This window comes from Fopius arisanus, unplaced genomic scaffold, assembly GCF_000806365.1.
Source record: "Fopius arisanus strain USDA-PBARC FA_bdor unplaced genomic scaffold, ASM80636v1 scaffold00001, whole genome shotgun sequence".
NCBI lineage: Eukaryota > Metazoa > Arthropoda > Insecta > Hymenoptera > Braconidae > Fopius > Fopius arisanus.
Window position 1 is genome coordinate 2,922,253 of NW_011887740.1, and position 21,567 is coordinate 2,943,819.

The following is a 21,567-nucleotide window of genomic DNA, read 5'->3' on the forward strand; positions in this document are numbered from 1 at the left end:
CATTGAAATTCCACAAGATGTGGTTTCCCCCTTCCGTACGTGCTACAGTCGGCTAAATTTCAGTTAAACAAATGAAAAACAAAAAGCATTCGTACAGCAGAAAATAAAATTCATCCCGTCGACTTGTTGGACACCCCAGCATTGCAATAAAAACTTGGTTAATAAAAAAAAAACACCCAGCATTGCATGTTGCGCCCTCCCTCTCTTGGGGTGCAGTACTACGATGCCGCTGGGGTCACTCAAACCCCCAGAACTGAGCCTCCACTTTAGTCAAACCTTTTTGGCAGTTACCGAGTCGGCTGACGGACAGACTCCTCAGCATGGAATCGATAAATTTGAAAATAAATAATCAATAAATAAAGCACGAAGTTGTGTCCAAGATACGTTTTATAATACGGAAGGTAACAAGACTATTTCAACTGTAACAACAGGCATCTTCGTTATGACTCGAGAAAACTTGTCCTTTAGAACACGTAGTGTATTACTATTCACGTATTGTCACTGTGGAGTTCGTTATCTAGCTGTTGATAATGAATTTCAATGATATCCAGAGTCGATGTGAGACATGATTATTATAGTTACCGATTATTCTTCCATTTTCCTTCGTTGGTCGAAATGTCAGTCGCCTAAAAAACACTTGAGATTCCTTTCACTTATCTTGTTGTAAGATTCATCTCGTTTAATTAATACGAATTAAGTAACGATACAAATAATTTATAAATCGTCACAAATGTCGTTCCTCCCGATTTCTCCTTTGAATAAATAATTTCATCCAATTGATTTTTAACATCACTGCTGTTGATTTTTTTTTGTCTTACAATCACATTTGCACACATATTCACAGGTTACTCTTAAAATACTCTCACCCACTCGCCCATTTTTTTTTGTCCACATCGGATTAACGACATTCATTTTTTATCTTTTTGTAGACAAACTAATGTGATTATTACAAAATGAAATTTAAGTAACCGGGGTGTAATTGTTCTCTCTGTATAACAATGTTTGTTAGCTATCGACTTAAATATCCACTTTGACATCGTTTTGTCCCTTCAGTATTACACGCAAGATCGAGAAGAAAATTATAACTTTTTATTTCTCATTTTTTCCTGAATATCGACCAGACTAGTATTCCTAATTCACGTCAGCCAACGACCTAGGCTATTTAATCTATACACGATTTTTCTTTTATATTTAAATCAATGATCTTATCTCTTTGTGCTCTATTTACAAGTAGTGTGACAAACAAAGTACTTCTCCTTAAGTTCATCGTTTTTTTAAAGTTTTTCTCTTCTTTCGATCGCTTTAATTTACATCTAAAAATTCAATTAATTATCAAATTATTGATTAATCGGTGTGTCTTCACCGTTTTTGTGCAGCTACTGCAGCAACTAACGCTGCACCTCGACCACTGCCGTCTTCGGACAACATCAAATCGAACTGAAAATGAGAAAAAAAAAATACCATTAAAACTCTAATTGACGTTAATTTGGTATATGACGTCTACTGATTCCAATGAACGACTTATATAATCACAATTTTTTCTAATCTTCATCGATTTTTTTTCATCTATAAAATATTATTTACTTGCTCTGTTCAAATATTCTCTATTGATACAGAGATTTTAAGAATATAAGAGTAAAATGAAAAAAATGTACCTTGTACTTCTGTAGTTGGCTAATTTTCTCAGTCATAAGATCATGAAAATGTGGATGAAATCTGTAGACTGACCCGTCAATTCCAACAGTAACATTGTCCTCCCCAATTTTTATAAGTAAACAAGCAATACCAGCACTCGCCAAATGTGCAGCTCTCCTCGACACAACTGAGCACACGTATCTAACATTCTCACAGTCTTGATCAGATGGATTACGTATCCCCAATTCCGCTAAAACCTCCCGGCAATTTGTGTATTTCCCCTTGGGATCTCTGCAAGAAAGAAAAAAATGTAGTCATTACCATTTTCATCGCCTCTTACAATTCAGTCATCCAATTCTTATGTAACTCACGCCTCTATTTCTGAAACATATTTAGTGAAGAATTTTCCTCGTGTCTTCAAATCCACTGGACATTTGCCCCCAAACAATAATCCATTGTCAACTAGTTTCTCAAGTACGAGTCTTGCTAATTCTCCCATGTACATTCCTGATATCATCTTCTCGAATATCTGTTTACTGGGGTTTATCGAATTTCTGTCGATTGCCTGATCGTACTCAGTCACAACGAAATCGAGGGTACCAGCTTCTCCAAGTGCACCCCATTCAGTATTGATCAGCATACTTGTCTTGTTAGGGTTGTAGTTACCAGGATTTGCACACTGTGCATTCTCAGTTTTTTCTACGTAACATGCATTACTGCCAGTGCCTAGAAGAGGAGACAAACAATTGCATAAACAATGGCGCATATTACAAACTTATAATTAAATTCAGGAATTATATCGGGCAAATTTACTGAACTGTTGGCAATTTTATGGCATTCAAATGAGTACAGACGGAGTCGGAAATTAATCATTTCTAGAATTTGTTTTTTATTCAATTTTGCTTTTCGAGTGTTCAGATTTGTTTCTGTTTTTTTTTTTTTTATGAATTCGTCGATTGTTTTGAAGAGAACAGAGTCTCAAGGAGTAATTTTATAATCATAGAGTTCAACAGTGATACGAAAACAATGAGAAATATCTTTTTAAAACACGGTAATGATGGTTTATATTACACACCAACAATCAGACCAATTCTGCATCCTGGTTTTTTCCACGCACATGACATCAATGTTCCTGTTGTATCATTCAGTATGGCGCAGACGTCAATTTTAACATCCTGGAAGAGTTCAAATAAGGAAAATGGATTGTACCTCTGAAATATTTTTCTTAAGGATGTTACACCCCTTTCGCAAAAATTATCCGTTCGTTTTTTTTCTTGAAAACTTCCGTCGGAAATAATATGAAAAAATAACGCTTTCGCATTTTCAATTTAATTTAATGACTCGTGAAGTTTTTTCCTGCGTTTTTTTCTGAATTTTTAAAAAGAATAAAAAATAGTAGAAAAAAAATTTAAAATATTTAACAAAAGTTGATTCAATTTGGATTTGCCAATTGACTGGAGAAGTAAGATTTGAGTAATTGAAATTTGGACGTGCACTCACGTTTCTTCTGGCGATGGCATCCTCCAGGAGTCTGACGACATCCTCCCCGACGACACCGCTGCAGTCAAAGCCCTTCGTCCACCTGGCGAGGTAGCCCTCGGTGAGTCCATGCTGGGTCAGTGGAAAACTGAAGGTAAATCCAAGCGGTAGAATCTCGTTCTCCAACTCCAGGTCCTTGACGAAGAGGGCAAGACACTGAGCTATGTGATCGAACAATTGGGTACCAGTTCCCAGCATTAGACTCTGTGGAATCGCGTAGATTTTGCTCTTCATGTCGAAATTTTGGCCGTCCAGCGTAATGAGAAGAACTCGGAAGTTCGTCCCACCCAGATCCAGTGCCAGGAAATTTCCCTTTTCTACAAAATTGCATTAAAATCAGATTCAATTAGATTAAAAAAACATAGTTTATCCAATTCAATTTCATATTTATTAAAAAGAATAATGAAATTCCAAATTGCACAGAGAGAAATCCCTAAATTTAAAAAATAAAATTTACCCCAACGTTTTATAATAGTGCAGGAACAATAATAAATATTTCTCTCCTCATAGTTATTTTTCAAATGACCAACAATTCGTATTTAATTTTCTTAAAAAATTCCCATGGATAACTTTGATACAAGATTTTTTTTTTCGAATTATACCTGTTCCATTCGGCAGATCCTGGACGTAAGTGGTGAAACACTTGACGATGGACTCTTCATGTGTCTCTTTTGACAAACCTCGTTCAATTTCATGATTCAGTCGGTCCATGAGAAGTCTGAGCTGTTCGTCCGAGAGGACAAGATCCTTGCAAGCATCTTTGATCTGAAAACATTGAACATGTACTCTCAATGACATTGAATTATCTTTCCACAATCAAATGTCAAATGCAATCCAATCACTGAGTCGTCAGTCAACAGCACGTGATAAGTGCACTGCAATAAATTTATTACATTTCTCTTTTATCGCATGCATCAAAGGATTTCTCGGTTATTGATATATTGGTATTGATATATTGCTCGGAATTATCGAGCTTATCAGTTAATGTCGTCTCGCAAATTATCGAGTACTTCTTATCTTTGCAGTTTTTGAATAATTCTTATCTTCACGTCTACAATAGAAATTGGGGTATGACTGTTCTTTGGACTCGACCGTTGCGGGAACATTTGTTGGTGGGGAAAAATATCAGGCAAAAAGTTGTCGAGTGGTCAAGGGAATTCGCGACAATGAATCACCGGCTCCATATTTCTACATTTTTTTATTCCTTTGAGTATTACGAGGAAAAATTTATTGATCGGAGTAACGAAGATTGATCGAGCGATGAAATATACTCGCGACTCAAATAGAAAGTCTAAACGCCTCAACAATTCCATTATTCGATTTTATTATTGACCCAATAACTAAAAATCGAAAGCTTCCAGACTAATTGAGTGACACACCTGCTATATAATTAATGTGCCATAAATTCATTAGTATTTAATACACTAATGGATTTGAAACGATTTGCATGAGTCATTCATACGTAGGAATAATTAATGCCCCGTAAATTCAATGATCTTTAAAAAATAAAAAAGAGTTGAAGGAATGTGCGTCAATTATTCAAACGCAGAAATAAATGCAGAAACCTAATAGATGCAAAACGTAATTTGTGTGTTGCAAATCATGTCCTTGCGGTTATTGCGGAACTCTAGATGACACTTGAATCTCTGAAGTAACAGAAACCACTTGAAAAAAGATCGAGAACACGTTTGTATCGAATCGAGTTGTTTTTGCTCTATCATTCAATTAGTCGCTCCATTTGAATGGAAAAAAAATATCTCCCTTAAATCCACAATTAAATTTCTAAAAATAAATTTTAACTAAAACTAGAAAACGATCGATATCCAGGAGATTGTGATATTTTGATAAATATCTTTTATTATAGATCGAAAAATATCCAGAAGAGTTCATATACAAGAAGATTCGATTGTTAATTAATTGAGGAGATGTGAGACAAATCTATGAAAATTCATAAACAATTCTGCTGTTATTATCAGGATCTTGTCTGAATTTCGAAGGAAGCTTATCATTTACATTTTTCGGATGAAATCGTTTGAATATTCGCGGTTTCTTATTTAGGCCATTGGTAATAAGAAGATCGATGCTATGTAGGTCACTTGGCACCTCGTGTAGGTATCGATAGAATTACAATCCCAAGTCAATCGATCAATTGCTATCGTCCGATTCAAGTGAACTAATAGTGAACAAACGATTACAGTACGCGAATTAATTTAGGTACGCAACATCGTGAATTAATACAGCGTATTGGCTGCTATCGGAATTTTTATTCTATTTGTGAAGTACGATGACTTTGAAAAAACTTGGAATTTTCTAAAAATAAGAATGATTCTGTGGAATTTAATCTAGAAACACAGTAATCCTTACTAGACAAGTCGTATTTTTTTGCAACATCGAGAAAAATTCTATTATAAGATTTTTATTCGTTATTTTCGACGGTTTCTACGAGCTCATTCATTTTTATCGAACTAAAGATATCCGTGAGTAAGTGACAGTAAAAAATATGATATTTTTCTAAGATTGTCGTCTTCTTTAGGCACGTAGGGCTTCGCTCCTCCCATTTTCTATAATTAAAGCGTAGATCTTGTCTTCAACCACTAAATTCATAAAAATTAATTTATTCCGAAGGTTAATCACAATTTTATTCGACTCGGCAGACTATTACAATGATCTATCATAATATAAAATTAATAATATATAATTTTTTTATTGAATATTGAGAGAAAAAATCCATTTAGATGTTAAGGGGTCGCGTAAGATAAAAAAATGATAGATTACTTGAAGTGAAAGAACCGATGATACCATGGCACATTTCAATTTCCCGCGGAAAGTTCGAAACCGGATGCTCGCCGACCGGAATAATGAATATAGATTTCGCAGAATGACGTCACAGACACACCCGCGGATCGTCCAATGGGGGAAGCGGTTGGATACATGAATGAATAGCAAAAATGAGATCTCGTCATCGTCTCCGACCGAATACATCGTGTCCCTCGGCCCACGCGCATCTCTGATGCTCCAGCTGGGATAAAACAACTCGAGTAAAACCCCATCGAGACATTTTCGATGTCGAGTCAAACGCGTGCGCACGCACGCGACTCGATTAAACACCCACGCGTTTATCAATCCCGATTCAATGGACACGTGCAATTTTCAAATTGTTATTTTTCAATAACTACAGGTTATCTGGTAAAAATATCCTGTCTACCCTTCCAGGGAACATTATCTGTGCTCTGAGCAGAATATACCGTTTTCGTAATTTGTAATTATTTGACTCCAGAAATTTTATCAGTGGGGAATTGTTGTAATATTTTTCAGAAATTGGGAGAAATTATTGTGTGGATTTCAATTGACGTTCTACTGCAGCAATTTTTGTGGGTGAAATTTATTACTGATGGAGGAGTAGATTTTATCTGGAATTTCTTCAGCTCGATTCTAATTTTTAGGAGCGAAATGTCAACGAACTTGAAAAAAAATATTAAGTGTGGTAATTTAATCGTAGTTATTATAGAAAATTGTACGTAATCATGATATTTATTGAAGTTTTTAAGTGATGATTTCAGTTTGGGCTCCAGCAGTGCGGCCTTGAATCGGATGTGAGACGGAATTATTCATGAATTTTGACAAACATTACATAATTTGAAAGTAGTTTTAAAAACATAGTACTGGAAACTCGACATTTTTGAATTTCAGTGGCAGAAAAATCCAGATCAATAGTTCAGTTAATTATAACAGATTGGAATGCTATTGAGTATTTAATTTTAACAAGAAGAAAAATTATTTATCAAATTCTGTTCTGTAAAATGTTGTTAAAGGGAAATTCCTGTCGGTCTTTGGTCGAATTGTACAATTCTTTAATGCACTCTTGCAATTCTCGTGAAACTGCAGAATTAATCCGAGAACCATTGGTAGGTTAATAAAAAAAACCAGTTCTAGCGCAATAACTTGTCCAAAGAATTTGTCGCCTTAGACAAATATTCTACACGCCGACGAAAAATACAGATGCCATCGATTATTTCCAGTCCAGTTATCTAGATCTGACCTTGATTACTCCAAGCAAACTAGAGTTCGACATAAATTAAATGGAAAAGGCCGTAAGAAGTGTCATTCACCAATACTATCAATCATCAATCAAATTACAAATTGAGACTTTTAATTTTTGGAGTATAGTTCTTGAAATTTTTATCGCATTCGATCCCACTGGTATTTCAGGGAATTTTGTCGGTGTAAATTGAAAATTTGAGGGAAAATTGGAGAAGATTGTGAATTTCTGTTCTGCTTTTCCCTGAAAAATAATAGAGCACTGTAAAAATTCAGTAAATATATTCGTGAATCTCAAGTCCAATGGTAATGATTGTTTTTTACGGGGAAAATTATGAAATTTTAGATTCTACTAAAAAATTAAAAGTATAAGAATTTGAAAACGAATACTTTCATTATTTCGAAACACCAAATAAATTATAGAACACTCGTCTTCAAATTTGGAGAGAATCTTCACTTTTTATGATTTTTCCCCTTTAAACGATATTCAGTCATTATTTCTAAAATCGTTCATCAAATATTCATGAAATTCATAAATTCCCTGAATTCTCCCTAAACCTTGAATTTCCATAACCTTTCTTCTCCAAATCCAATTGAATATCATGAGAATTCCGAAGAATTCCCAACAACGAAAATTCGGTTGTTAACAATAAAATTCCCACAAATATTGATCAGTGAATTTTTGGAAAACGTTAAAATTCCAAGAAATTCAATTGAATATTTTGCTAATTCCAAAGATGGTGCAACCACAAAAATCGGTTCGTTACCAATAAAACATTTTCCAACGTTCAATAATTTGATGTTCGGAAGACGTACAAATTTCGATAAATTTCCCATTTGAGTTCCACCGAATGAACGTGGCAGAAGAGGAAAAAATATGTGAGTGGGCCCTTATGAAATTCACATGGTGGAGAGCACTCGGGTTATTTCGTTTCCGTAAGCCTCGGAGTAGCGATGCCCTCGTGACGTAGCCAGAGCGGATCGATGAGTCGACCGCCGGTGGGCCTCGTGCCCGCAACGTAATAATTAATCACCTAGTATTAGTGCCACCAAATCAATCACAAACAAACAAAAACAAAAAAATTTCCATCCACTCCTCATCACACTCCACCTCCCAATCCCAAAGGTAACCCCATCACACCCCCGATTTTTTCCTCAACTCCAAAACCTCAATTTCTCACCTCTGGCTTGAGGAGACTGTCGGCATAAGTCGGTGACGTCTTCATTTCCCTCTTCATCTGACAACACCAGGATTTAAAAAAAATTCAAAGATCCAGTGAAGCCGAATCAACCACTACACTCAAATTTCCACACAAGTAAGAACTGCGCAATAGTAAAGCCAAACTATGTATTATGATTTTCCACGTTTTTCCGAGGGAAATCACTGAGTCGAACACCCGATAACTAGAGCACGAGTTCAGTTCGTTCAATAATCGTTCAACTGGCTAACAAACAGTTGAATTAAAATCAGTAAAATAATCCTCTGGTAACGGTGTACCCTGGACAATGCTTCCTAATTCTGTTGAAGAATTAATAACGAATTTTTTAAGTGTACAAGTGATAATCTAGTTTCAGCCGGTCTCTAGGAGTGTCTGGATGGTAAGACCGCGAGTACCTCGAGTTTTATATCGCGACTGTGGTGCAGGAGGCGCCTCTACAGCTACACGCGCCCACCTCCAGCTCCCCCACGTCGTTGGAGGGCAGGGGGGGTGTCCTCTCCTCGGTGGGGATATAACCGTATTCCACCTAGTGCGGCTGCTCCGGAAAGTATAGGCTCCATGGACATTCCCCGGATTTTTTTCCAATGGGTATTCACCATTTCCCGAGCCATTTCCTGATCATCGGGATGTCAAGAATTTCTTGGAGAGAGGGGGGCCTCTTGAAGAATTTTTTCTACCAATAGTTTAGGCCCAAATGGTCAACCTGGGGATAGATATGGTCTATTGTTTACAGATATAGTCAGGAATTTCGCCTTGGCTGTTACATTCTTGTCTCACTCTGTCTTTGTCTTTGCAACCCCCTGGACCCGCACCCCTCGAGAGGTGGTTGGGTATCGTACCAATCACTGCGCCGACTCCTTGGAGGCTCGTCAGTGCTTTCAAGGGCGAATAAGGTCGTCTCAATGGATGCGAGTTTTCATCCCTACAGCGGGAAATTTGGAATGGTGTTACGTCATTCTTGATTTTTAGGGGGCGAGAACTGTGAAAGAGAAATTCTTTCGAAGAATTGAGAGGATTTCTTGGAAAATGGGCGTTAAGTGACTGAGTAGCTGTTAGGAATGTTTGGGTGGGTGACGGGAATTTTTAAATTTTCATATAGAATTTTCATGGGTATTGGGGAGAGGAATTGTTTCATTTTTTTGAAAAAGGTGATTTAAGTTGATTTGAAGGATGGAAATTGGAGCTTCTGTGGAAATTCACGTGAAATCTCCATTTTGTTGTTATGAAAGAGTAGAAATTCCCAAATATCCAAGAAACACTTCCAAATTCGCATAAAATTTCCCGGAATTCCTTAAAAATCTTGGAATTCTCGTAATCGTCAGGGGATACCACAAATTCAGTGATAGACTTTTCAAAACATTTTCAACTGAAAGAATTACTGAAAGAATTACTGAAAGAATTCATCTAAAATTAATTAAAATAGTTAATAATGAAAATTTCGACAGGAAGTTGATAGAATCATGATAACATCGCAATAGCGTAGTTTTTAGTATCAATTTCTTTCATTCACGAGTAAGGATTGTGAATGATTGGAAAGGTGAGACATATCAAATATATTACTTGGGAGAAATATTATCTCGAATATATTGGTATGGAAGAATAAAATCGGAATGATGATGACACGAGATTTAAATGGTTGCATCAAGCCAGTTTCATGCAATGGTGAGCCTGTTTCTAAGGGTGATGCAAGGATCCTCCGGCTTTTAGTCAACACTAATAAAACCTGAAAGGTGATTGGCTGCTCTACCAGGGGCTCGTACACCCGGTCGATCCTTCATCACGTACTACGTCACGCGAAACTTCTCGACGCTCCGCGAAAATAATTCAGGAAAAATTACCTCACCGTTTGGTATTCATATCGGGTTATTCCCATTCGTTGAAAATTACCGCACCACTCATGAAAAAAAAAATAATAAAACAATAGCAAGAAAATAATAATAATAAAAATAGTAAATTTGTCAACTGCCTAGTAACGGTTATTTAACCGTTCGAGAAAATATCAAATAGTCGATAAATATTTATTATTAAATTAGCAACAGATTTTGGTAACGAAAAATTGGAGTTATAACTATTATATGTGAAAAATCGTTGGAAACTGAAAAGTCAGAATGATTTAATACTGAGTAATTATTTTGTCGGAAAATATTCCCAGTAATTGGAAAAGTTCTTGTTCCCCTGCTGATCAAAAATGATGAATTTCCCAGAATGATGAATTCTCGTCGAAGCTTGACATATCACTATTTTTTCTCCACTCTTCACCATGACACTTGACCAGTCAAATCCATGGAATTTTCATTTTTTCTCAGAGTATCAATTTATTTATTTCTTAGAAAGAAAATCTACAAGTGGCGGTTTCTGCCCCATTCTTTTCTTTCATTATCCCATTTTAACCGAAAGTTCTGCTTCATACTCCTCAGAGATACCCATGGGGAAAGATGCCATTGTCTCGTTGATCCTTTAACATCTGTACTTAAGATCAATAACCATTTACGGCTAGAATATTACGGCCGTTCCTTCATCACAGACCATCAACATTGTCCTCATTGTTGCTTGGGGTCAACTCCAAGTTTATTCTACCCCACGTGCGCATTTCAGTTTCAAATAAAATGCAAAAAACTTGCAATAAAAAATTATTCAGAATAGAAAATACAATTTACAACTCAAAACAAGTGGGAAATGGCTCTTATATCGCATATGATGTAGCTGTCTTTCTTAATAAATTAGCAATATGCTTCTGAAGTAAGAAGACATGATTGCTACTTCACGCGTTATTTATTTATTTTTTTATTTTATTTTGCCATTAATTTAATTGATCATTCGCATTCGAATGAAATACGTTCCAACTAAAAAATAGTGGAGAAACGAGAAACAGTTTCCCTGAATTCAGAAACTATTTCTCATGACGAAAAAAAAATGGGATCACTCCCATGAACCTCATAGATAAATCCAGTAATTTGTGGTGTTGTCCGTTAATATTTTTCATAACACAGACCTCCCAATATTTCCCCAGTAACTTTCCAGTCCTCACTGTCAGTTAAGTAATCCAAACAATATTTCATCGAGCTCCACCAGAAAATGACAGAATTATCGTAGAAGATGAGAGTAACGATATCTACTTGCTCGTTACGCTTGTTGTATTGGATGATAACAAAACTAAAGTTGTAGGAATTCACCCGAAAATTGTCTTACCCTCGACCCCAGGGCGGGTTAAGTTGAGATAAAAAAGGTCTTTGCATTATCCAACCATTAAATATATCAATGAAACAACACTCAAGTCGCGCCTCCGCTCTTATCAGAAAATTTCTTATCATCAGTCATTTGCGGAAATGGACTTCACGATTGCCGATAAGATCAAATATGATCCCAAGTTTTCTGCTGGATCGAAGTTCGTTGAGAGTGATAAATCATTTAGAGGAATCACTCTCTTCGCATCACTGTCATCTAGCATCTGTTGATTAACGCATACCAGTGATAAGCCAATATTTATCAAAAACACGTTTGACATTTTATCTATTTGAATTCATGCATACGCATGCAACTGTGAGGTATGATGCAATTGTGTACGGGATATGCATCAGGCAATCTGGAGCTAGCGCAAGAGAACCAGAAATACCACTTCAAATGGATCTTTGATATCAAAAGTGTTGGAAATATTTTCGACGTTAGCACGAACAGGCGACCCGTTGTGACAGGTCACATGGATTAACCAAACACTTGATGAATTTATGGCTGTTTATCACCTAAACAATTCAACACGTGGACTAACGAAATAGAAAAAGGGCCCTTTGGGGCAGACTTCATGCCCTGGACCAATTGGAGGTCAGGGCCACTTGTTAACGAACTCTCCAGCAAACACGAGAAATAATCAACCTAGCTGAAATTATATTGAATCCGTAATTAAAGTGAAATTGTTAAAATTAAGTAGATATTGGCGTCGAATAATAAAATAGTAGGAGATATTAATTTTTGGGGTAAAGGAAGGGACGAAAAAATCGTCTTGGCAAATAAAATACTCAACCTCTACAAAATGTTGGAAATATTTTTCATTCAAACATAACTAGAGGTTCTCGAGAATAATGAGTTACTTAGGCTGTTTATGACCTAAGCAAACCAACACGTGAATGAATTCAATAAATAACGGGCTTTGTCTTTGGAGAAGACCTCACACCCTGGACGAATTGGTGGCCACTTTTTAACGAACGCTCCAGCAAGTAACACCGGAAATTATCAACCTAGCTTGAATTATATCGAATCCTTGCCTAAACATTAGGAATAAAAAATATTATTCAACAAATTTCCTCCGGGTCTCTCCTTTTGTTATAATATTTTATTTAAATATTCGTTCCTGAAGTGAGAATCGATTACGCAATCTTGATGACTCTAAATATCTAAGATATCCACCCAACGACAAAAAATTGTTTTCACCGCGTTAACATCTTTCATAATATTTCTATAAAATTCCCCTTTAGTCCTCCCCTCAAACAAATTTAATTTCAAAGTAAATTTAATCAGCAGAAATGATTTGTTCTTCAGTGCAGAACTGCGATAACTAATTACACCACTTGATATCAATGAATATTCTTTTCTATTCTCACTATCTTCCGCTCAATAAATCATAATAAATTAAGTAACAAAGTAGTAAAGCCTGATAAATGGAATTCAGTAACCAAGAGATGAAAATTATTGAAAATCCAGATGACTTTGGGACCGAGATTTCACAAAATTTTTACCACTGGATATTTCCTCGTGGAATTAATCATTATCGAGATCAATCGTTTTTCACACAAGCGTAAAATTATTCTCACAAGAGACCTGCATTACGCACACAATCACTATTTAACATTCGAGTTCACCGAGTCATTTTACGGTGGATCGCAGTTGCTGTTATGTAACTGATATTTCTCCGTCTTAGAAAAAAAAATGGAAAACTCAGGGAAGAAAACTGATAGAGGTAATGCACAATGCTAATCAAAATTGTGCACGTGTGAGTACTGATGTGTGTGCTATCAAGAACCGATGCATGCATTTGAATCTTACTAAGCTGATGATATTCAGCTACGGGTTTACGTCAATTGTGACGTTCTACACGCTATAAACCCCAATACCACAAATGTTTACCCACAAGAACTCATTCGGATTTTTCTTTCGCTCGTACAGAAAAATATGGTAAAAATTGCCAAACGGTAATCATGTCGTGTATTAGCCGTTAGAAAAAAATTACCGTATCGCATTGTAAAATTTGTCAACTACTCAGTAACTTATCGAGTCATTCAACAAAAAATTAGCAAATTTTTAGGTGATTTTTTACGGATTTTTAAATAAATTTTACCAAGCAATCGACAAATTTTTATTATTAAATTATTAACAATTATCTAGCCGTTCGGGAAAAATTATCCAGAAGTCAAGTACATTTTTTCAAACGGTAAGTTTTACTGAGCATTACGCGGTAATTTTTTAACCTAATGGACGGACGATACGGTTATTAAACGGATAGGTAATTTTTACTGAGTTTTTCTCTACGTGTGAGAGAGCAGCTTGGAGATGTTGGAATGTGGTCTACTAACACTTGGAAAAATCTCGGAAAATGTTATATTTAGCGCGCATCACAGACGTGTCGATTCTCATTCGTGAATAGTTCAAGGACATCCGAGGAGAAAGGACTTGGTGAACGTGTATGGATGCACGTGATGTCCGAGGGGACCACTATAGGTGTGATTAATTTCGAAAACACGTGGCAATACCGAAAACTCGTCTGGCTGTTTTAAGGTCATTGAACTCCAATATTCAAGCCACTAACGCTAAATTATCAAGACATCTGTGCGAAAATAAATGGAAATAATTCCGAACTCACAGACAATGTCAATTAATCCCAAATTAATTGCTCATAATTATAAATTAAGAAAATAATTATAAATTAATTTAAATTTCCCCTCCGAGCTAATATCCCCTTCAATGCATCAAGATAAACTGTAAATTTCATTTTTTGTCTAAATTAGAGCAATTGGAAACATTTTGTTATATTTGTTTTGTAGAAATTTGTAGAAAAAAATGTATCCTAAAATGTTTCCAATTCACTCGCATACAGAAAAAATATGGTTTACAGAATTCGTTCTTTATAGATTGCTAGAAATAATTTTATTGTTGCAAATGTATAAACTATTTGGGCCGTAGGTTAAATGTTGAAGATGAATAATACAGCCTGCCAGCAATAGTTAAAAACGGAAATTCTTTTCAAATTGTATCTACGATTCTCTCAACATTTTAAGCTCTTCGTTAACTCCGGATGAATGTCGTTCACCTTTTAAATCGGGAATCCCCCACCAAAGCCCTTCTGGAATTTGCCCTGACACTGTCACAAAAAAACAAGACAAATCCAACAAAAAAAAAATTTAACTGCAATTCCCATTTTAAAAAACTGTAGATTTCCCCACCAAATTCACCAATCTCCTAATTTCAACGAAACTAGTGTTTTTTCGATAAATATCAGAACACATTTTCCAAATTGCTTGGCAAGATCTTCAAAATCTCAAAAACTAAAGAACCAGCCGTTTTACCCCGTGTTTTAGAATGGAATACGGTAACTCACGAGTTGTTCGTTGGTAGGAGTCCTCATGACGCAGACACCTGACGATCAAATATATGTGTCACTAATTTTTCACCTGGGTATTGAGGAGTATGAATGGAAGTGTTTGTGGTACGGCTGTGAGACCACGACTGCCTAAACTCGTAATCCCAGAAGTATTATAACCGGAAAGGTGTAACGTATGTGCAAAGAGTCACGACAATGCCACCAATCCGGTTTAACAGCCGAGTCGAGTACAGGAATTCGGCCAATGACAACCGTCATTTTGAGTCTCACCCGCACATGGAAAAGATATATTTAATTTATTTATTTATCGGGTACGTCTACCCTCGGGCTTTTAAATTTATTCCACCCTATTTCCGTCAGATTAAATTACATTGCAATATCATTACAAAATATGGAAAAAATTGGAGTCAGATTAGACTGAAATCAAATCTGTCATATTCAGCATGAAAATAAATTTTCGAAAAAATATTCTTGTGCATGTGTTTTGCTCTCGAATCGAATATAAATTTCTCTCAGAAATTCAAAAAATTGCTGTACTACGACTGAAATATTTCTTGGTCACTTTGCGGCACTTGTTGCTTGAAATTTTCCGGAAATTTTCATGGAAAACCAAAAAGTTTCATGTGCTCCGAAAAAAGGTCCCCAGAGTTCAACCTAGCACATACTAATTCCAATAACGAATCTCTCGAATTATTCAACAGAAATTCTATTTAAAAAAAGTCTATCTTTTCTTTTTCGGAGAGTGAAATGAAATTGAATGTCGCCGCAAAAAAATATTAAAAAAATAAATTAAAAAATTGAAATGAAAAGAATTTCTAAAAATTGCTCAGTGAACTCTAATTGAAATAATTTTATCTAAAAAAAGATAAGGGCCTTCGTTAACTATGCAATTTAAAACACCAATTACCAACGGTGTCAACGGTCACGTCCACCATGTCCCAATGACCTTGCACCCCCATTGACCCCATAATACCCCAAAGTCACCGCGGAAACCCATTCAACCCCGGGGACGGCTTCCTCGGATGTTCCGACTCTTCAAAAAAATCCGGACATCTGCGCATGTGTCGCACCAGGTCAATACCAACGCCATTCGGTAATTCTCGGGGGCTCGCGTGATGCGTTACGTAGATGTCCGATCCTAATAGATCTTCCGACCTCGTACCGATCGAAAGACTCCACCCCAGCGAGCAAAAAAAATCGGAAATCCCATCTTTCCGGCCTGTCGTTATGAGGTTTTTTGCTCGGGCAGAGTTTGCCAACCGTATGAGTAAAAAACACCATAACTATAACCCAGGAATAATATTTTTGCGTAGTGATTTTCAAGTTTGCGAGCTTGCTACACTGACAACAAAATTTGGGAAAAAGTTCAAAACCTATTTGTTTGTGATCAAAAGGCTCGTTTTTATCAAATTAGATTTAAAACACGAAGAGTATTTGTAAAGCAAGTAAATATTTGATTGACTTAATCTTTTGATAGATTCGTACCAATTTATTGTTTCTCAACGAATCTGTGAGTTAAACAATTCACTTACAAAAATAAAAAATGTGATTATGAATTAATTTCTCGTTGAATCCAACAAAATTCACAGATATTTAAATTGAATTCCAATTTCACGTGAATAATTTCAGTCACAAATCGGCGTGTTATTTCCCTAAAATTTCTAGTATCTTAAAAAAATGGGTTTTTTATTTTATGATTTGAGATTGTATGGAAATGTTTTTTTTTGTATGAAAATCCTGTTGTTACGACAATTACTGAAATACCTGGGGGGTGACATCCAGAGATGCCCCAAGAGACTCGTCCCCGTCGCTCAATTCACTACCCCTGTCCCTCCCACAGCATTTGCACATTCTATTGAACAGCGAGAAATTCTTCGTCTTCATGATTACACAACGGAAAACAATTACAACTCCACAATTCTATAAACTGTTGATGAATCTGACGGAGAACGTCAGCATCAGTCGCGTGCAGATGCGAAACTTTTATCCAAAAACTTTTTCCCATAAAATTGAATTTGAGGGTGTGGAAATTTCAGGGGCACGAGGCGATTGCGCCTGAGCATTCGCCGTCACCAAGTTCACCTGCGTCAAAGGTCAGGACGATCAGCTGTATTTAACCGCTATGAATCCCCTCCACTCTTATCGAACGAGTTTTATCGACTCAAGATCATTCCCGGATTATTCTTTCATCCTCTTGACTTTATTGGGGGATATTTAATGGATAATCTCTCCCTAACCCCTCGAATCTCTGGGAAGTCTCTCTGATGTCTTCCGAAGGCCAGGAACACCCGGAAAATCGCGATCCAAATGATAATATTCCAAAATTTATCAAAATCTCTTCCAATTAAATCATACAAAAAATTGTCAAAATTTTTTTCCTTTCAAAAATTCAATTCAATTCTTCATTTTTTTCATAAAAATAAAACTGAAAACATTCATTCACAAATTGATATCTAATTTAGTTACTATATCATTAATTAATTATAATTAATATAATTACATCAATAATATAATTCTTATTATTGATTTGTATCGGATTTAATGAATTGATAATCAAATATGAATCAATAATTTGAGTCATGAAAATCATGGAAACGATTTTGCTAATTGATTGCATTTATACATAATTGATCGCACGAAACGGCAGTTATAAACCCCTTGGAAAGTTCTCAATGCTATTGAACACTCAAGAGAGTCTTTAATTGAGTTGAGTGCTCTAATTAGTCGTACACATGCGTCCCGGGGCGTTAATTGTCCTCGTGATAACAATGATACTTGAGACAACGAAGAGGCAAGTGGAGATGGTCGAGGGATTTGTGAGATCAGGACAGAATTATGTGGCTTGTGGGAAGATTTTTAATAAAACGAAAACCGCTAAATGAAACATGACTCATTGAATAACGGTTTCAACAAATTGAATGCGCGTTTTGACAAATTTAATGTTCTTATTCCTCTGAATCTGGGGAATGAGATTAGATTGTCTGACAATTTCCGCTTGACTAACGGGGAATCACAAAGCTTTTATTTTAAATGATGCAAGAAAAAAATTGTGGTGTCATTTTGCATAATTAATGGCGAGAATTAGATAGTTCACGTAATCGCGAGTGTATTCCTGGATTTGTTGAGTGTTTTGGAAGATTGGTCTAGTTTTTTTTTATCGGTTATCGCATTTTTCTGGAATTCCAATGAGTGATTAAGCGAAAGTTTTAATACAGAGATTATTGCATAATCGGTGATATTAGAGAATTAAATAGAATAGAATTAAAAAAAGAAAATAAGAAAATAAGAAAAGAAAGAAATAGAAGAGAATTAAATTGGATCTGCTTCTTTCGAGGATTTGAACTCCATTTATTTTATCCTTCGATTAAAAATGTTTTCTATATTGCAAATTAGTTGAATATTTAGTATAAAATTCTACAAAAATATAATTCTCCAATAAAATATTTTGAAAAAAAATGTTTAATGTAAATCTTTTTCCGTATGGATTTTGAGTAGTTTCTTTTCAGAAAAATAAAATAACTACTTGTTTGTTTCAAAAGAAATCCAACAACTATATTATTTAAATTATTTAAATGAAATCTCTGTGGTTTAATCTTTCACCCATAATTTCTCATCTTCAATTAATTAAAGTCAAAAATTCAGAGGATTCAGTCTTCTTCCTGCCATCACACTCTCTACTATCCATCCCATTATTTGTTTATAAAATGAAGCCCGATCTTCGCTGGGAAAAAAATTATCTCTGTCAATGAAATTTACAAGTGCTTAGCAAATTTGTCTGAGACGTGAATTTAAAGGGGGTTTATACAGAATTTCTAGCATTAATTTGTCTCAAGTGTATTTACTTGACGAGATTTTTGAGTCAAAGTAAATAAATTTTATCGTGAGATTAATTTTTGTAAACAATTATTCCTGTAAAATTCGGTGTTCATATTTATTATAAGGTTAATGCAATGTTAAATCACTTGAGAATGAACGTGATGTCACGATATACATCATGTTATGTACTTGTCACGTTAACTTGCCAAAAAAACTCGAGGACTCGGTTTTGACCCTCGACTCTTCACTATTACGTATGATTAATAGTACTCAATCCATTATTTACGTCTCGTAATAGTAATGCAATAGTGAAAATCGATAAGACTTCATTTCGCTTTCATAGAAAACAAAAAAAAATCTAAAAATCCCGTAAAATCACATCATATTTCATCTCATAAAATCTACAATGTCATAAATTTTCTTTTTCTTCATTGTGGAAAAATTATTTCTGAAAATCAACTCCTGCTAAAATTTCCATTCAAATTATTGTCTCAATCAAATTCGTTCAACTTCTTTCAATTTAAATGACAAAAATACTTCTTCAACATTTATGTACTCCGCCAAATGAAATTCCACCGACTATTGTAAAAAAAGGATTTGTTTACTTAATTTTTGTCTCGGGAAAGGAGAGGCCAAGAAAAGGGAGAAAAAAATTCAAATTCTAGGGAGAGAATTTAATTTTATCTTTTCCAATTGTTCCTGAGGAAATCCACCAGAACGTAGAGAAATTTTTCGAAATTAATGGAGGAAGTGTATAACCTTCAAAAATTACCCATCCTTATAAAATGAAAACGAAACGAAATGATCAGATCAAATATATAAGAATTCCGCCCTTTCATTCCCTGAAATATCTCGCAATTTCATGAACCTTCCTTCTCCCTGAGACCTTGTTTTTTTTTTTCATCGATCCCGGTGCATTGAGCCATTTCAAATGGCTTATCAATTTTCCGATAATGTGCTTGTAGCAATTTCATAAATATTGACAGCGTTTGAATCGATGGAAAACAACACTCATATTTACCGACGTAACATGATCCCTGAACTTGACTCGTCGAATTGTTGTGATCCAGAGTTTCTCCGGAAACATGTATAAATTGATAAGGCGATTATTCAACAGTTAGAAGCGATTACAGTACGTCAAAATTGGTTGATGCTAGTTATTGAGATAATTAACAAGGCCATTGTTAGGTAATTGATACTCACCGGGGGTTCAATGTTTTCCCACTTTTCACCGAGATAGTCCCATTTTTCGGCCATTACTTTGCAATCTTTTATTTCCTCACGTTTTTTAGTCACTTCTCTTTTTGTCAATTCACCAAGGAACAAATGGCACCCTCTGGATCGTTATGATTACTCACGGATGATTATCGCACGTCGACTGATGAACAATTTTCCGCACCTTACATCATCAACGCACACTAACATCTCATCCTTAAGTTTCGCAGGCTAGAAATATAATAACTTTGAAGTGTTGGGGACTATTTTTGTCTCGGCATCGCACGCGCTCTCAACTTCATTAGCTTCCCGCGTCGAGGCTTTTGAATTTTCCCGAGGGCGAGTCTGTGGAAGTCGTATCTCAGGTTATTATACGATTCGATGGTTTATTTAATTAAAAAAAAAAATTTTAACAATTTTACTTTAGGTAAGGATTTGAGCTAGGTTTGATTCAAGTTAGGTTTGTAATATCCCCGATTCAATGAAATTATATCGCCAACAATTTAATGTTGCTTGCTCGAGAGTTTGTTAAAAAGTGACTCCTGGCCATCAATTCGTCTAGGATGTGAGGTCTTCTTCAAAGACAAGTCCCTTTATTTATTGATTGGTTCACGTGTCGTTTTGCATAAGCCATAAACAGCCTAAGTGACTCATTACTCATGGCAAACTGTAATAACGGTTTGCCTATTCGTGGTTGGGTTGAAAATATTTCCAATACTTCCAATACAATTTCCAACAGCTCAACCTTTTTTTCATTTAATACACGAAGCGAAAAAGTCTGTAAAGATTACTTATCCGTTTGGTAACTGTCGTGTTTTAGTCGTTCGGAGAAAATTACTGAACTGTTTAATAAAATTTCTCGACTTAATAAAAGATCTAACCGTTTGAGAAAATGTACCTAACTTCTAATTTTTTTTTTGCGAATGGCTAGACAACAGTTTCTAAGCAGTTGACAATTTTTGTTAAGCGGTACTTAAGCAGTAATTTCTTCCCAACGGGTAAAACACAATACGATTACCAAATGGTTAGGTAATTTTCACAGAATTTTTCTCCCCGTACACGGTAACGAATTTTGAATAATTTTTTGTGGTTTAATGAAGAACGCGAATGTTTTATCGGATTTTCAAGAGAAAACGAGGGTTTTGGAGGATTTTCGTATTTCAGATGATGTTGAAAAAATATTTTCACTGCGTCAGGATGGCCGAGCGGTCTAAGGCGCTGCGTTCAGGTCGCAGTCCACTTCTGTGGGCGTGGGTTCGAATCCCACTTCTGACAATTTTTTTTTCATTTTCTTCCCTCCGAATAGAGAACAATAGAATTTTTAACGTTTTGATTTTACTACATTTTAGTACACTACTGTATTGTACAATTGAGAATTGTCTGAGAGTCACATCTCTTACATAAAAACCCCGTCTAATTTCTGGTTCTCAGACATTTACTATTTATTATTTATTTATTTACTTTACATTATTAGTAACCGTTACTTATTAATTTATTTGTTTTCTTGGAAATTCG

The 21,567-nt window shown here is 35.5% G+C and overlaps 1 protein-coding gene, 1 long non-coding RNA gene and 1 other non-coding gene across 6 annotated transcripts; 2 read left to right on the forward strand and 1 right to left on the reverse strand.

Annotated features, from left to right (window-relative positions):
• The first annotated feature begins 312 nt into the window (after positions 1–312).
• Positions 313–1,447, forward strand: LOC105262677 (uncharacterized). Its single transcript, XR_891841.1, has 2 exons — positions 313–401; positions 1,377–1,447. It is a non-coding gene; the product is annotated as an uncharacterized lncRNA (long non-coding RNA).
• Positions 659–20,292, reverse strand: Hex-A (Hexokinase A). 4 transcript variants are annotated; one of them, XM_011298363.1, is made up of 7 exons: positions 20,041–20,292; positions 3,777–3,939; positions 3,136–3,491; positions 2,711–2,810; positions 2,007–2,361; positions 1,656–1,926; positions 659–1,437 (listed from the first exon to the last, which is right to left on the reverse strand). In XM_011298363.1, exons 1-7 carry the CDS (start codon positions 20,092–20,094, stop codon positions 1,360–1,362), a joined length of 1,377 nt encoding a protein of 458 aa, XP_011296665.1. In that variant the 5' UTR covers positions 20,095–20,292; the 3' UTR covers positions 659–1,359. The 4 variants fall into 4 exon arrangements, with proteins under 4 accessions (XP_011296665.1, XP_011315554.1, XP_011296672.1 ...); XM_011317252.1 differs by lacking the exon at positions 20,041–20,292 and adding an exon at positions 16,786–16,920; XM_011298370.1 differs by lacking the exon at positions 20,041–20,292 and adding an exon at positions 15,019–15,160.
• Positions 20,293–21,243: 951 nt separating this feature from the next.
• On the forward strand, positions 21,244–21,327 carry TRNAL-CAG (transfer RNA leucine (anticodon CAG)). The gene has a single exon. It is a non-coding gene; the product is annotated as a tRNA-Leu (tRNA).
• Positions 21,328–21,567: the final 240 nt, after the last annotated feature.